Source organism: Gossypium raimondii, chromosome 8 (genome assembly GCF_025698545.1).
Source record: "Gossypium raimondii isolate GPD5lz chromosome 8, ASM2569854v1, whole genome shotgun sequence".
Taxonomy (NCBI): domain Eukaryota; kingdom Viridiplantae; phylum Streptophyta; class Magnoliopsida; order Malvales; family Malvaceae; genus Gossypium; species Gossypium raimondii.
In genome coordinates this window covers 41,328,614-41,343,480 of record NC_068572.1, presented here as the reverse complement: position 1 = coordinate 41,343,480, position 14,867 = coordinate 41,328,614, and the positions used below count along the sequence as shown (strand labels likewise).

At 35.6% G+C, this 14,867-nt stretch overlaps 1 protein-coding gene across 1 annotated transcript; it reads right to left on the bottom strand.

The window, feature by feature from the left end:
- Window positions 1–665: 665 nt before the first annotated feature.
- Window positions 666–2,529, bottom strand: LOC105791483 (GDSL esterase/lipase At3g62280). The gene is made up of 5 exons (XM_012619562.2): window positions 2,165–2,529; window positions 1,825–2,010; window positions 1,549–1,712; window positions 1,171–1,441; window positions 666–1,088 (listed from the first exon to the last, which is right to left on the bottom strand). The coding sequence occupies exons 1-5, from the start codon at window positions 2,409–2,411 to the stop codon at window positions 856–858; spliced, it is 1,101 nt and encodes a 366-aa protein (XP_012475016.1). The 5' UTR covers window positions 2,412–2,529; the 3' UTR covers window positions 666–855.
- Window positions 2,530–14,867: the final 12,338 nt, after the last annotated feature.

Below are 14,867 nucleotides of genomic sequence, written 5' to 3'. Positions count from 1 at the left end.
TTGGATCCATCTAACATGGGAGATCATGAAACTAAAGAGCCTTCTGTTGTGAGCAAAAATCAACTCCAAGATCACCACTTACACATCATGTGTCTTGCTTTAATATCAATTTGAAAATTATCACTTGCGAGTCGATATATGACCAGCCTTTTCATGTTAAATAGTTTGTTTTTGCAAGTTGGTATATATATTGGAATTAAATCTGTCAATATTACAGGTTTGAGTGATTTTTTGAGATAATTTTAAATTAAAATTATTAATTTTATGATTAGATTAAATTGTATTTAATTTAAATTAAAATTTATTGAAACAAATTTTGAAATTTAGGTGGCTATATTTGGAATCATTATACAAACAAATAAAAATAACAAATGCAAGCAACTTGATGGTTCTGTTAGAAATCTCTGGTATTAATTAATGCCTTGCAGAAGATTTGGAAGAATTAAAATTGAATAGGATAAATAATAAAAACAAATATGTGATTAATTTTGACCTTTCTTTTATATATTTGGAGGATTACTACAATCCATGAATAATTCAACATTAATTGCCCTCTGTTAAATCAATGTGATTAGTGATTTTTAGCTACACTTTTACGTAATTCCTTGCATCCACTAATATCATTGCTACTTTTTCATCATTATGATCATCAAAGACAAGTACTGTTTAGTAGAGACAACCAAATTACTGTCCATCTTCCACTAGAATCTCATATATCTTTTACAAGATCAGTCAGCATGCTTGAGATGAGCTCATCCCACTACAGATTCCAATCATACAAATCAGTCAATGTGCTTTGCCTGTGAGGCCAATTATTTGTCTTAAACAGGATCGAAACAGAGTATTAAATATTAATCAAGGCTCCCCAAAGCTTTCAAGCTGCATTTGTGGCTTAGAATAACGGCCTGATAAAATAGTGGTCGCCACCACACGGTTCGAAGCTTCAGTGTAATGAACTCCATCCCAGACTATAGACCGTGACACATTGTTGCAGATGGTGGAACCAGGCTGGCCGCACGTTGCTTTTTGGCTGTAATTATTTGGAGGACCCCCATAGCCACAACAGGCCATGAATGGATCCTCGAAACCTACATACATCATTATTATTTAATATGAAATACCAAAAGAAAAAGATGAAAGCATATACAAAGAAAAAGATATGTACTTTACCATATTTTTTATACTTGGCGAAGAGTTTGTACTTTATGGAGTATACATCAACATACACAATGGTTGCATCTTTTAGAATAGTTCTCATTTCTTTACAGATATTACGTAATCCTCGATTGAATGCTTTCGCCAGATCGTTGTGGACGCGGAAGCATCCGATTCTGTCAAGATCGGTCTTGTTATGAGGATGTAGTGCAAGCTCCTTCGGCGCACATCCTAACGGACCGGTGTTGTGTATCCAAAATTTTCTGCCACCATATGAGTATATGTTCTGTAGGTGCAAAACAAATTACAAAAATGATTTTGTTAGTAGGAAGAATCGAAACCATGAATCCGACACTAACCCGAATTAAGTTTAATGAAATGAGATGGACTCACTTGAATAGCTAATTTGATTTCTGCAAGAAAAGAAGGGATCTGTTTGGCTACTGGTTCATATGTCAAGTTTGATGCATACAATGCCATTAACAGATCATTTTGTCCAATGTCGATCATGTATACAGCGCTGCGGAACCCCTTTTCATCTATGAAACTTCCTGTACCTGAGTATATATATAAAGCAACATGTGTTTTGAGGACGATTGATCTTTTGTCGCCAAACCAGGAATCCGACCACTAAGTATCTTTTAAAAGCAATTTTCAATCGCACGTTACCTGTTTTTTGGAGTTCAATTGATCTGTTTTTAAATCGAATGAATTGGCGAACTTGAACATCAAGAACAAAGGGGACAAACTGTGGCAGGGTCATTGCACCAGATACAGCAAAGTTCACTCCACTAGTGAAGTTTGGAGCCAATGAGTCTAAATATGGGCTCAAATAACTCAAGTTCAAGTGTTCACCTACCAACATAGAACCACAAACTTGGATTATCAAAAGGCTCAAATTAATGCATGCAACATATAGCTTATTGTCTCCTAACTTCCATCGCCTACCAAATCAATTTCTTTGAAGAAAATAAGGTATTAAGAATGGTTGAGGAGAAATTGGACTTACAGAAGAAGTCAATAATGAGACGTCCATCCCCTAATCGTCCAGTGCCTCTATGGAAAAAAGTGATGCCGTGAGGAAGGCCGATGGGAAGTCCGGTGCCGGCTAGTACTCCTCCGGTATCCGAATTTGAATCACCGAAATTGATAATAAGTGGTCTACCAAGGCTGCACTTTGAAACATCAATCATAGCAAGGAAAACCCAAATCCAAAGAAGCAATATCAAATCCTTAGAGAACCCTCCATTATCCATTTCTTAAGGGGGGTTTTTTTATTTTGAGAGCAGATGGTAGATTCACTATAAAAAGACTACATTTGGCAGGCATTGACTTCCTGTCTGGATTGTGTAAATCGATCCATGAGTTCAGAAAGTCAAATAAATTTGCAAATGGAAATTGTTTAATAAAGAAATGGTTTCTATCCAACAGTTCCCATGTGATTCACTTCACATGGAAAGAATTGAACAAACTCTTATGTATTTAGCCCACTCTCAACCTTAATGGACTCTGAAAACCTGTGAAGCAAAAACAGTTTATCAATACCATACATTCCCATACATAAGACAAAAGTGGTATCAATGCATCAAATGTTTTTGTAGCATGATTGAAAGGTTGAAGAAGGCAGCCATGCTTGTCAAGCGCACTAGCATTTACATGATTTTGAGGCAATGCCCAGTATTGCAGCTTTCAACCGCAAAGTTTTCAACTTGAAGGTAACCAAATAGCACAATTTTCTTGGTCCTATTACTGTTAGGCATAGACAAAACCTGAATTTCCTCGAAAAAGAAGGACTAAATCTTGGGCCGTCTAGTTTATTTGGTAGTCTAGATTTGGATATATCTAGCCATCCACTTGATTCAAAACATGGGTTCATCGTCAGCCCCAACACTCTCTCCTTTTGGGTTTTTTTTTTCTTTCTTGATATAGGTTAGTAGCCCGTTTATATAAAACTCTATATGATGAAAAGTTAAGAGCGAGGTTCTGCCCAATGTTCTTGTTCTTCAAACACAAGACAAACATGGCTGCCATTGCAAAATTAAACTGCTTGCTATTCTTCTCATTTCTACAGTTGCAAAAGTAAACTCCTGATTATGTTCGTCGGTTCTATAGTGGCATCTGTCTCGGATGTTCAGAATTCTAATAGGAGAAAATTTGAACAAAAAAATATCATCGGAGAAGAGAAAAGAAGAAAAGAAAATCAAGAGAGATGAGAGATGATCAAAACAGATTCTGAAAATACATAACTGCCTTCCTCCCATGAATGGTGCTTAAGAGGAAGGGTAACAACTCCTGAAACAAATTGGCAAGTTGCTAACTAACAGTTGCCTCAAAACCCACCATTTCATTAAAGTTTCTTAAAGCAAAAGGTTGCATTTACAATACAACTAAACAAACAATAACAAAAATTCAAAACTGGCTTGACCGCTGGTATTTTCTTCCATAACAATTACTCCCCCCTTTAACCAGATCCTTGTAGCAGTATGGTTCCCTTTTTGCACCATATACCTCTCTATGACGCAAACCGGTACCTTGAGAAGGGCCCCATTAGTCCCTACGAACGGCAAACTAGGGTGACTGGGAGCCTTGCCAGTGTGCTTCTTAAGTTGGGACATATGAAATGTAGGATGAATTCGAGATCCCTCAAGTAAAGACAATCTGTAAGCAACCTTTCCCAAATCAGCTTCCACATAATAGGGCCCAAAGTACTTGGGGAACAATTTTTGGTTCAATATCTTCCTCATAGAGTGTGTTGAAACTATTTTTATTTTGGAAAAAACAAAAAATTAGGTGTCGATAAAAATTGGGAGTCGCCACCAATCTTTTATTAAGGTGTGATTGGATCACTTAAAAAACGACTTTGGTCTACGAATTTCAGAAAAACGGATTCGGGAGTCAGTTACGTACGAGGAAGGATTAGCACCCTCGTAACGCTCAAAAATTGGTACCAAATTGATTAATTAATGTCTTAAAGTCGAGAGTTAAAAAAAATGCGATCCTTAATTAGATTAAATTATTTATTAAGACTCCCTCATTTTGAAACAGAAAACATCACACCCAATACGTTAGGGCACGATATTTTATTTTTCAGGATGAGTTTGTCCAAAAGATTTGTGTGATAAAATTTAAAAGAATATCCAATTGTTTAAGATTTATGACGAAACCGCAGCCCAATACGTTAGGGCACAATTTCTCAACATCTCAAATATTGAATATTTCCTTTATTAATATATATACATTTTTTTTAAAAATCCTTTTCTCGAGAAATCAATACGTCACATCCAATGCGTTAGGACACAACATATTAAATTCTCAACAACAAGCTTTGTCATTTTATTTTTGATCAAAGAGCAATTCTCGATTGTTAGATTTAACGAAGAAAATCAGAACCCAATACGTTAGGGCTCAATTTTCTTGAAAATCCTAAATACGAGTATTATCTCTATTTTGAAAAGTTCTATTTTAAATTCAAGTAAAAAGATTATGTAATGTTATATTGAATGCGTGTGATAATGTCACAATAACAAGTACAACAATTGTATAGAAATAATATAAACAATAAATAAACAAAATTAACATAAATAAAAAACGAGGACATGCAAAGTATCAAATAAATGGGCAAAATAAAAAACATGCTTTTAAAACATAAATAAAAACATAAATCGATAAATAAAAGAAGGAAATAAACAAAACGAGTAAAGAATAAAAATGTACATAATATATTTATTGAAATTATGAGGAAGAAAAAACAAGCACAAGATTTACATATAAAATTTTGAATTATAAAATTTATATAAATATATAATGCATTTATGAAAATAAAGAAAATATAAAAAATATATAGATTAAAATATGTGTTAAAAATATATATGTATTCGAGCATTTTTGAAAAATAAATAAAAAACATAGACATATACACGTATATAGATAAATATAAAATATTCATTTTAAAAATATAACAATATATTTACATATACATATATATATATAATAAATCTGTACATATATATATAAAAATAATTACATATATATATAAATAATAATAATGATTACACTATATTAAAAAAATAAATATGCATGTAAGAAGATAAATGAAAATTAATGTACATATCAATTATGGGAATAACACAAAAATAGTAATAATAAAATAATAATACTAAAAGGTAATAAATTGAGTAAAAAAGGTCACATTGTAATTGAAATCGAATTAGCAGGCAACAAATGGGATTAGAAGTAAAATGAGGGACGAAAATGCCACACGCGAATGACATGGGGGTCCAGATTGGCAATAACCCAACTTCCCAAAACGCTGTGTATTGACATAGGCTAAAGTGAATAAATTGAAAATGAACTGGGTAAATTTAAAAAAATGGATTTGGAACAATGTGAAAACACCAAGGGGCAATCGCACAAATTACCCATTTAGGGTGAAAACGCGCGGACCCAACCTGCGGGTCGGGTCGACGTTTGGACCCACCCCCAAACCGAACGGTGTCATTTTGCCCTTAGGTTTTAAAACCGTTTTCTCCCTTTTAAAAAAAAATATTTGCAGTAGAAAGAAAAAATAAAAAATAAAAACAAAAACAAATGCTCTCTGCTAAGGTTTCTTCTTAACCCATTTTGCGCCGCCGTTCGCTTATGCCAACACTCCGATCGCGACGGAGATGGCAACCATCCGACGATTTCAACGAAAAAAAGGTAAAATCCCTTTCCTCCTTTCTTTTCTTCTTTTTTTTAAGCGGAATAAATAAATAAAATAAAAAACGAAACTACGAATGAAGAATACCAAATGGAAAAAAATAACCTTCTGTGTTAAAAAATTTTGTATCTCCCACTATTTGAACTCTCTGTGTTGCAAAAATAATAGCTTTCTTTTTTATTGATTTTCGGCCCCCTATTACAGTGTATTAAGATCGCTTTTATAGCAATCGTGAAATAAGAAGAAAAGAAATAAAATAGAAAGAAATCTTCCAATATCTGCTTGATTTGATTTTGAGATTTTCTTGCCATATCTACCTTGCTTCTTTCCTTGTTGTGCAGGTACGATCGGGGATGCGGCTCGTGCGGGGACTTCGGCTGCGGCACAAATGTGGAAAACTGCCTAGGGTTTCCCTTGTGCTGGAAACGCTGGGCCTCCATCTTTTTTGTTTTGATTTGGGCCCTTGTAGGCCTGTTTGTAATTTGGGCCCTTTTACCCGGGTTAAAATCAGGTATTACAACTGCCCCTCTTTACTCATTATCGTGTATCGAGAACGGAGCAAAGACTTCAAAAATGCCCGATTTTGCCCAGTCGTGCTGGATCTTGGTACCCTTCTTCTTCAAGTAGCCTTATTCCTTCCTACTGCATATTCAGAGGTATAGGAACTAGTGCTTCAATCTATTTCACTGCAATGCCAGGGAGATAAGATTCGTATGTTGTAGTTTCTCAAGAGAACAAAATTTTATAGCTTTAATCTACTCCACTGCAACTTCAGGGAGATAAGACTTATAGCTTGAACTTGATCCGCTACAACTTAAAGATGAATTTGATGCAATCTGCTCTACTGTAATTTCAGAGAGATAAGATTCATCATTGTAATCCACTCCACTACAACTTTAGGGAGATAGGATTGGTTTATTTAGTCTGTCCCACTGCAATTTTAGGGGGATAAGACTTGATTTCTTGAGTCTGCCTCACTGTAACTTCAGGGAGATAAGATTGGATGCAATCTGCTCTTTGTAACTTCAGAGAGATAAAATCTGTGGTTTTAATCCACTCCACTGCAACTTTAGGGAGATAGGATTATCGGCTTTAATCTGTTCCACTGCAACTTCAGGGAGATAAGATTTGCCATCTTCAGTCTGCCTCACTGCAACTTCAGGAGGATAAGACTTGCTTACTTAGTCTGCTCCACTGCAACTTCAGGGAGATAAGACTAGATACGATCTACTCTCTGCAACATCAGAGAGATAAGATTCAAAGTTTTAATCCGCTCCACTGTAACTTCAGGGAGATAGGATTATTGGCTTTAATCTGCTCCACTGCAACTTCAAGGAGATAAGATTCGCCATTGCAATGTTGAGGAAACAAGATTTGCCGTTGTAGCTTTAATCTGATCCACTGCACTACCAGGGAAGTAAGATTCACCGTCGTGGTTTCAATCTGCTCCACTATAACGCCAAAGAGATAGGATTCGTTGCCCATAGCTTCAATCCGCTCTACTTCAGCTAATCCAAACCTTAACGCCAAAGAGATAAGATTCGCCGTCGTGGCTTCAATCTACTCCACTATAACGCTAGGGAAATAAGATTCACCATTGCGACTTCAATCTTTTTAACTTGCAATGTTGGGGAAACGAGATTCGCCGTTGTAGCTTCAATCTATTCCACTACATCACCAGGGGAGTAAGATTCACTGTCATGGTTTCAATCTGCTTCACTATAATGCCAAAGAGATAGGATTCGCTGCCCACAGCTTCAATCCGCTCTACTTCAACTAATCCAAGCCTTAACGCTAGAGAGATAAGATTCACCGTCGCGGCTTCAATCTTTTCCATTGCAACGTCAAGGTGATAAAACTGATGTCTTCGATCTACTTCACTGCCAGTATAGGAAGGCAAGACCTGCTATTTTCAACCTACTCCACTGCTGCTCAAGGAGACAAGGCTGGAGATTTCGATCTGCTTCGCTACCGGTACAGGAAGGCAAGATCTACTATTTTTAACCTGCTCCGCTGCAGCCCAGGGAGGCAAGGCTGGTGTCTTTGATCTGTTTCGTTGCCGGTACAGAAAGGCAAAATCTGCTGTCTTCATTGATCTGTTCTCTGGGGAGCATGACATGTATGATGAACCTAATTATGTCTAAGATTAGGATGGCATGATCAAAATGCATCAAATGCTCCTAACTAGACATGTATGAATGGTATTTGCATGAATGCATTTTTTTCGAGAATGATCCCGCTTAGGCTGCCATTGCTCAAAGTTTATTAAGGCTTTAACACTGACGTGCTACAACTCCTTTTTACTTAGCTGGCATCTCCAAAGAAACACTTGATCAGATTGCCCCCCACCGTAAACTTCAAAGTTCAATCCACTAGGACGCCAAAATTTGTATCATTTTCTCTCACTGTAACCCAAGGATAGAAATATATGGTTTTTCCTCAATCCTCTCCTATCACAATTCAAGGATACAGGATTTAAATCTCTCTGGTCCCTTACACCATTCCCAGGGTGTCGTACCAAAGGCTCATGCACAAATGAAGGCTTTCTTCTCCGAGGAAACCTCTTCCTATTGTCTGTGATCATTGCTTGCTTGTTTATTTAAGCCTTGTCGTCAACACGACATCTTATCATTAATGTTTTTGATAATAAGATCCAAAGAGAAAGTCCTAATTTAGACTCTTCTTTTTCAAATTTCCAACCTTTAAACATTGTGCGTTCTAAACAACAGTCCTATTTCAGGTTCCTGTATTATTTAGAAACTTCTAGAGTAATATGCAGAACTTCCCTTGTGAAAGTTTTATTGGTCCATTAATCATTATTCCAATGCAACATGCTTGCAAAAAGGGTATAACAATGTATGAGAATACAATTGGTTCTGAGCATAGCTCGAAAGGAATAGATTATCAAAAATAAGGATAACAAAGAAATTGATTGAGAATATGTATCTTGGAAAAGAATGAGGTATTCTAAGAACAACAAATATAAATTGTATGAAAATTGGGTGCCCTAGATATCACAGTTTGAGCTTCTCTGTACAAAATTTCTAGAGACCATTCTGAGTTTGACATATGTTTAGGAGATCTACAATGCTTTGTCGATGCCCCAAGATGTCGCCTACCCTTTCCTGTTGATTCAAGTATAGCAAGATCATCACGTGCCCCTATCTGATCAAAATTTGAACTACTCTGATCACCTCATGCCCCATTCTGATTAATATTTGAATCGCCCTTTTCAGGTTTTCAACTCAAATCCCCTTTGGTCTCAAGGCGCCCTTTGCGGGTTTTCACCTTGGCCTCTCCATTTTTTTATTTTATTTTATTTTTTTAACTCATAAGATTAGGCAAGTTCTTGTTATCCCTTTTGATCAAAATCGATGCTTTTCCAGATAAAGCTTTCCGCATAAGGTCTTTCCTAGCTTGGGATGAAGTTCTTTTTGTATGGGAAATATATTCTTCAATACCAGGTCCTTATCGGGAAATTCTCTAGGGCGGACCCTTTTGTGAGCTCGCATCATTTGCTTTTTGGGCATTCAACCATGATGGACAACTTTGAACATTCCTCTTCAAACGGAATTGGATCTAGAACTCAGAGAGAAAGAATCGTGATAGGCCTAAGAGAAATGTATTGCCCAGACATATTTTTTTTTACGATATGGCATTAATCGTGAGCAGACTGCAAACTTTTGATACTGTGTTGTTGTTCATATTAAGTAGATTGTCAGATATGATCCTTTTGGTGTTCCATATTGACATATGATTCTTCACGAATTTGCTAATTGTCGGCTTTGTGACATTAGCATATAAAGCAACTTCCACACAAAGATGAATCGATGACCGTCAGACTCTTTTAGCGAGAACGACCAAATGACCTTCATGCCCCACATAAGGAGAAGACATGTATCCCAATGATTCTTTGTAGGGTAAGATCCGTTTCTCGACTTGTTCTACCATCCTTAATAAGTCCAGAAATAGGCTACAATCTATGTCATCTTTAAAGTCATGAGATCCCTCTAAACACATGCCTTGCTCAAAAGTAAATTTTGAGTCTGCAGCAGCGTCACTTATGTCATTGATATCTAGGGACCCATAGTAAGTACCAAAGAATATGCAAAGAATGTGCAAATTTATGAATAATTATTTGTACAATATAATTATGAATGAGAGAATAATGTGGAAGAAAATCTAAAAGAATGAAAGAATAAAAAGAATAAAAAAGTATTGGCTAAAAAATAAATGCAAAGATGTGTTTTATTAGAATAATGACATTCAGACATGAGCCTATTTCGCAAAGGAATTTTTATCATTTTTAGGCTAAAAACAACAAAATTGTTCTGAACATTACTCTAAATAAGCTCTAAAAACTACAGAGATTTCTTTCGTAGTTCAATTACTTAGAACACCTCCAAGTTGATGAGGGCGAATATCTTCAAGGTTCCTTGTAAATTGTGTCTTCAAATATGGCATTGATGTGAACGCCTCTCAACACTTCTTCATACATCACATTCACCCCCATTATCAAATGTGATTGGGTAGCAGATTTCCTTCACTAGATGAGTCATCCAACTTGACAACATCCAGGTTGATGAGTCTTTCAACTAGCTTTTTGAAGGTAGTGCAATTCTCTATTGAATGCCCTGTAACTCCCGCATGATAATCGCACTGTACACTTGTGTCGTACCATTTGGGATACGGAGGCTGTAGAGGCTTCACATGAAAAGGAGAAACAACATGGGCATTGAATAAGCTTTGATACAGCTCCTTGTACGTCATTGGAATTGGTGTGAACTGGAGCTTTTCAGTATCTTGCTTCACACCTGATTCTTGTCTTGATGATCCCTGCTGATTAGCAACCATCTTTTTTGGTTGATTCACCGCAATTGATTTGTTGTACATATTCACGCTGTTCACCTCATTTTCTTTTTCTTTTAAGGCTTGCCTTCTGTTATTTTCTCCAGCATCAATCTTTCCACTTCTGATAGCATTTTCTATCATTTCACCATTCATGATTACGTCAGAAAAGCTTTTTGTGGCGTTTCCCAACATATGTGTGATGAATGGAGCCTTCAATGTGTTAATAAAAAGCATTGTCATTTCCTTTTCCAAGAGCGGCGGTTGAACTTGGACGGCGACCTCCCTCCACCTCTATGCGTACTGCCTAAAACTTTCACCGGACTTCTTTTCCATGTCCTGTAGAGTGATTCTATCAGGTACCATGTCAGTTATATGGTCGTATTACTTTATGAATGCCTGTGCTAAATCTCTCCATGAATTAATCTTGGTGCGACTCAGTTGATTGTACCATTTGGATGCTGCCCCTGTGAGGCTATCTTGGAAACAATGTATCAGGAGTTGGTCGTTATTGACATAACCAATCATTCGTCTGCAAAACATGGTAATATGAGCTTCGGGGCTACTAGTTCCGTTGTACTTCTCAAACTCTGGCATTTTGAACTTGTAAGGGAGTACTAAATCCGGAACCAGGCTCAATTCTTTAGCATCCATCCCATAGTAGTTCTCCGCATATTCCATCGCTCTAAATTTCTCTTCCAGCAATTTATACTTTTCCTCTAGCTATTTTGGCAATTCATCATTCATTTTCTCTTTTCCAGCTGTCTCATCGAAGTCAGCAATAGCAGGATTAACAAGGTTGGCTCCGGGGTTAGAGCCTGATCCAGCCTGAAGATTCATTAGCATTGCAGCGTCGCCCTAAAGTTGCTGAGGATTAATGGTAATAAAGGACCAACGCGGGTATATCTCAACTTGTTGGGGGGTAAAGTCTAGAGGATAGACAGGCCCCTCGTTGTCTCTTTCTTCAACATTGAGCACAAAACCTTTCCCTTTATCAGTTCCCTTGTTCAACCATTGAGTTAGCTGAGCCATTATACTCCTTTGAGATTCCATCATTTTATCTATCATTTTTTGCTGCTTATTCATTTGCTGTTGAAGCTGCTCCTGCATTTCCTTTTGGAACTGTTCTAGCATTTCCATCCTTTGATCCATGTCCCTAGTTTTTGATCGAGTACCGTAGCAGTGTTTGGCAAGTTGGTTGGTTTCCAGATTAAATGAGGAATGATTTTAATCGATTAGGCTCTTTTAGTAGACTTTAATGTTTATGATGTCATGCAATGCGAATGCATGCAATGAATGCATAAAGAGATGTTGATTCTGATTCAATTCCATTTAGAAAACTTTACTAGAAAACAAATCTCTTTACATAAAATGGATATTTATACGGCCTTGCCCTCATAGGCGGAGATATTTGATCCTCTTCTTCATTCGAGCGAACTCTTCAAAAAAAACGTCTCTTCTATCTCATTTTTGCTCGATCTAGGCCGTAACTTGTTGCTCACTCATCCTCGTGATGCTCGTTGGCTTCTCTTTAAGAAGGTTTAGCAGCTCTCGAATAATCTTTGCCATCTTGAATCCTTGGGCAACGGAGCCATAGTCGTATAGTCCTCCATTAAATTATCATCCTTCTCTTATCATGTGTTCTTGGACCATATTCGGTCAACCATATTGTCATCCACTTTATCAAGAAACCCATTTTCTTATGACAAGCTCTCTATTTAGCAACTGAACGTGAATCAACACCTCTTTTTAAGATGAAAATGCAATGCAATCATAATAAAAACAACACAAAAAACCAGTTAGTAGAAAGTAAAAGCAAATGAATAAAGTACCTACTCGGGTGACCTCTAGGGGTTTGGCATAGTTCTACCTAGGGCAAGTTCCTAAGGTTCATTATATGAAGTGCGGCTTCTAGGGCAAAGGTACCCGAACCAGCGGATTCCTCGATCTTCACCCATTATAGGCTCATATAGATCAAGTTCGGCTCAGGGGAATACATTTTTACTATGACTATACGGAGATGAAAATCTAACGAAGGCATAGGTACCGATGTACTCCGAAAGTGATCCACTATCCTATACGGAGGTGAAAACCTCACGAAGGCATAGTTTCTCACTCCCACTTAGAAGGGTACAATCATTCGACTCATGTAATGTGCAATGCAAACAATGTTTAAATTAATTAAGTAAGAAAATAATGAATGCAAAAGGATATCATAAAATTTTTAAAAATATTTTCTCGACTATAAGACAAGAATTAATCAACTTTGAGGCTCGACTTTCTTTTTTTTTTAAAATGTCCCCAGCGGAGTCACCAAGCTGTCGAAACCATTTTTATTTTGAAAAAACAAAAAATTAGGTGTCGATGAAAATTGAGAGTCGCCACCAATCTTTTATTAAGGTGTGATTGGATCACCTAAAAACCGACTTTGGTCTACGAATTTCAGAAAAACAGATTCGGGAGTCAGTTACGTACAAGGAAGGATTAGCACCCTCGTAACGCCCAAAAATTGGTACCAAATTGATTAATTAATGTCTTAAGGTCGAGAGTTAAAAAAATGTGATCCTTAATTAAATTAAATTATTTATTAAGACTCCCTCATTTTGAAACAGAAAACATCACACCCAATACGTTAGGGCACAATATTTTATTTTTCAAGATGAGTTTGTCCAAAAGATTTGTGTGATAAAATTTAAAAGAATATCCAATTGTTTAAGCTTTATGACGAAACCGCAGCCCAATACGTTGGGCACAATTTCTCAACATCCCAAACATTAAATATTTCCTTTATTAATATATATACATTTTTTTAAAAATCATTGTCTCGAGAAATCAATACGTCACATCCAATGCGTTAGGACACAACATATTAAATTCCCAACAACAAGCTTTTTCATTTTATTTTTGATCAAAGAGCAATTCTCGATTGTTAGATTTAACGAAGAAAATCGGAACCCAATACGTTAGGGCTCAATTTTCTTGAAAATCCTAAATACGAGTATTATCTCTATTTTGAAAAGTTCTATTTTTAAATTCAAGTAAAAAGATGATGTAATGTTATATTGAATGCGTGTGATAATGTCACAATAACAAGTACAACAATTGTATAGAAATAATATAAACAATAAATAAACAAAATTAACATAAATAAAAAAACGAGGACATGCAAAGTATCAAATAAATGGGCAAAATAAAAAACATGCTTTTAAAACATAAATAAAAACATAAATCGATAAACAAAAGAAGGAAATAAACAAAACGCGTAAAGAATAAAAAGGTACATAATATATTTATTGAAATTATGAGGAAGAAAAAACAAGCACAAGATTTACATATAAAATTTTGAATTATAAAATTTATATAAATATATAATGCATTTATGAAAATAAAGAAAATATAAAAAAATATAGATTAAAATATGTGTTAAAATATATATGTATTCGAGCATTTTTGAAAAATAAATAAAAACATAGACATATACACATATATAGATAAATATAAAATATTCATTTTAAAAATATAACAATATATTTACATATACATATATATATTAAATCATATATATATATATATAATAATTACATATATATATAAAATAATGATTACACTATATTAAAAAATAAATATGCGTGTAAGAAGATAAATGAAAATTAATGTACATATCAATTATGGGAATAACACAAAAATAGTAATAATAAAATAATAATGGTAAAAGGTAATAAATTGAGTAAAAAAGGTCACATTGTAATTGAAATCGAATTAGTAGGCAACATATGGGATTAGAAGTAAAATGAGGGACGAAAATGCCACACGCGAATGACATGGGGGTCCAGATTGGCAATAACCCAACTTCCCAAAACACTGTGTATTGACATAGGCTAAAGTGAATAAATTGAAAATGAACCGGGTAAAATTAAAAAAATGGATTTGGAACAATGTGAAAACACCGAGGAGCAATCGCGCAAATTACCCATTTAGGGTGGAAACGCGCGGACCCAACCTGCGGGTCGGGTCGACGCGTGGACCCACCCCCAAACCGAACGGTGTCGTTTTGCCTTTAGATTTTAAAACAGTTTTCTCCCTTTTAAAAAAATATTTTCAGTAGAAAAAAAAATAAAAATAAAAACAAATGCTCTCTGCTAGGGTTTCTTTTTAACCCATTTTG

What these genes read in the sequence shown, in the direction of transcription:
- LOC105791483 (XM_012619562.2), bottom strand. Translation starts at nt 2,411, where the DNA reads ATGGATAATGGAGGGTTCTCTAAGGATTTGATATTGCTTCTTTGGATT. An exon ending in AATTGAACTCCAAAAAACAG is followed by an intron (nt 1,713 to 1,824) that starts GTAACGTGCGAT and finishes ATATATACTCAG; the next exon opens with GTACAGGAAGTTTCATAGAT. An exon ending in AAATCAAATTAGCTATTCAA is followed by an intron (nt 1,442 to 1,548) that starts GTGAGTCCATCT and finishes TTGCACCTACAG; the next exon opens with AACATATACTCATATGGTGG.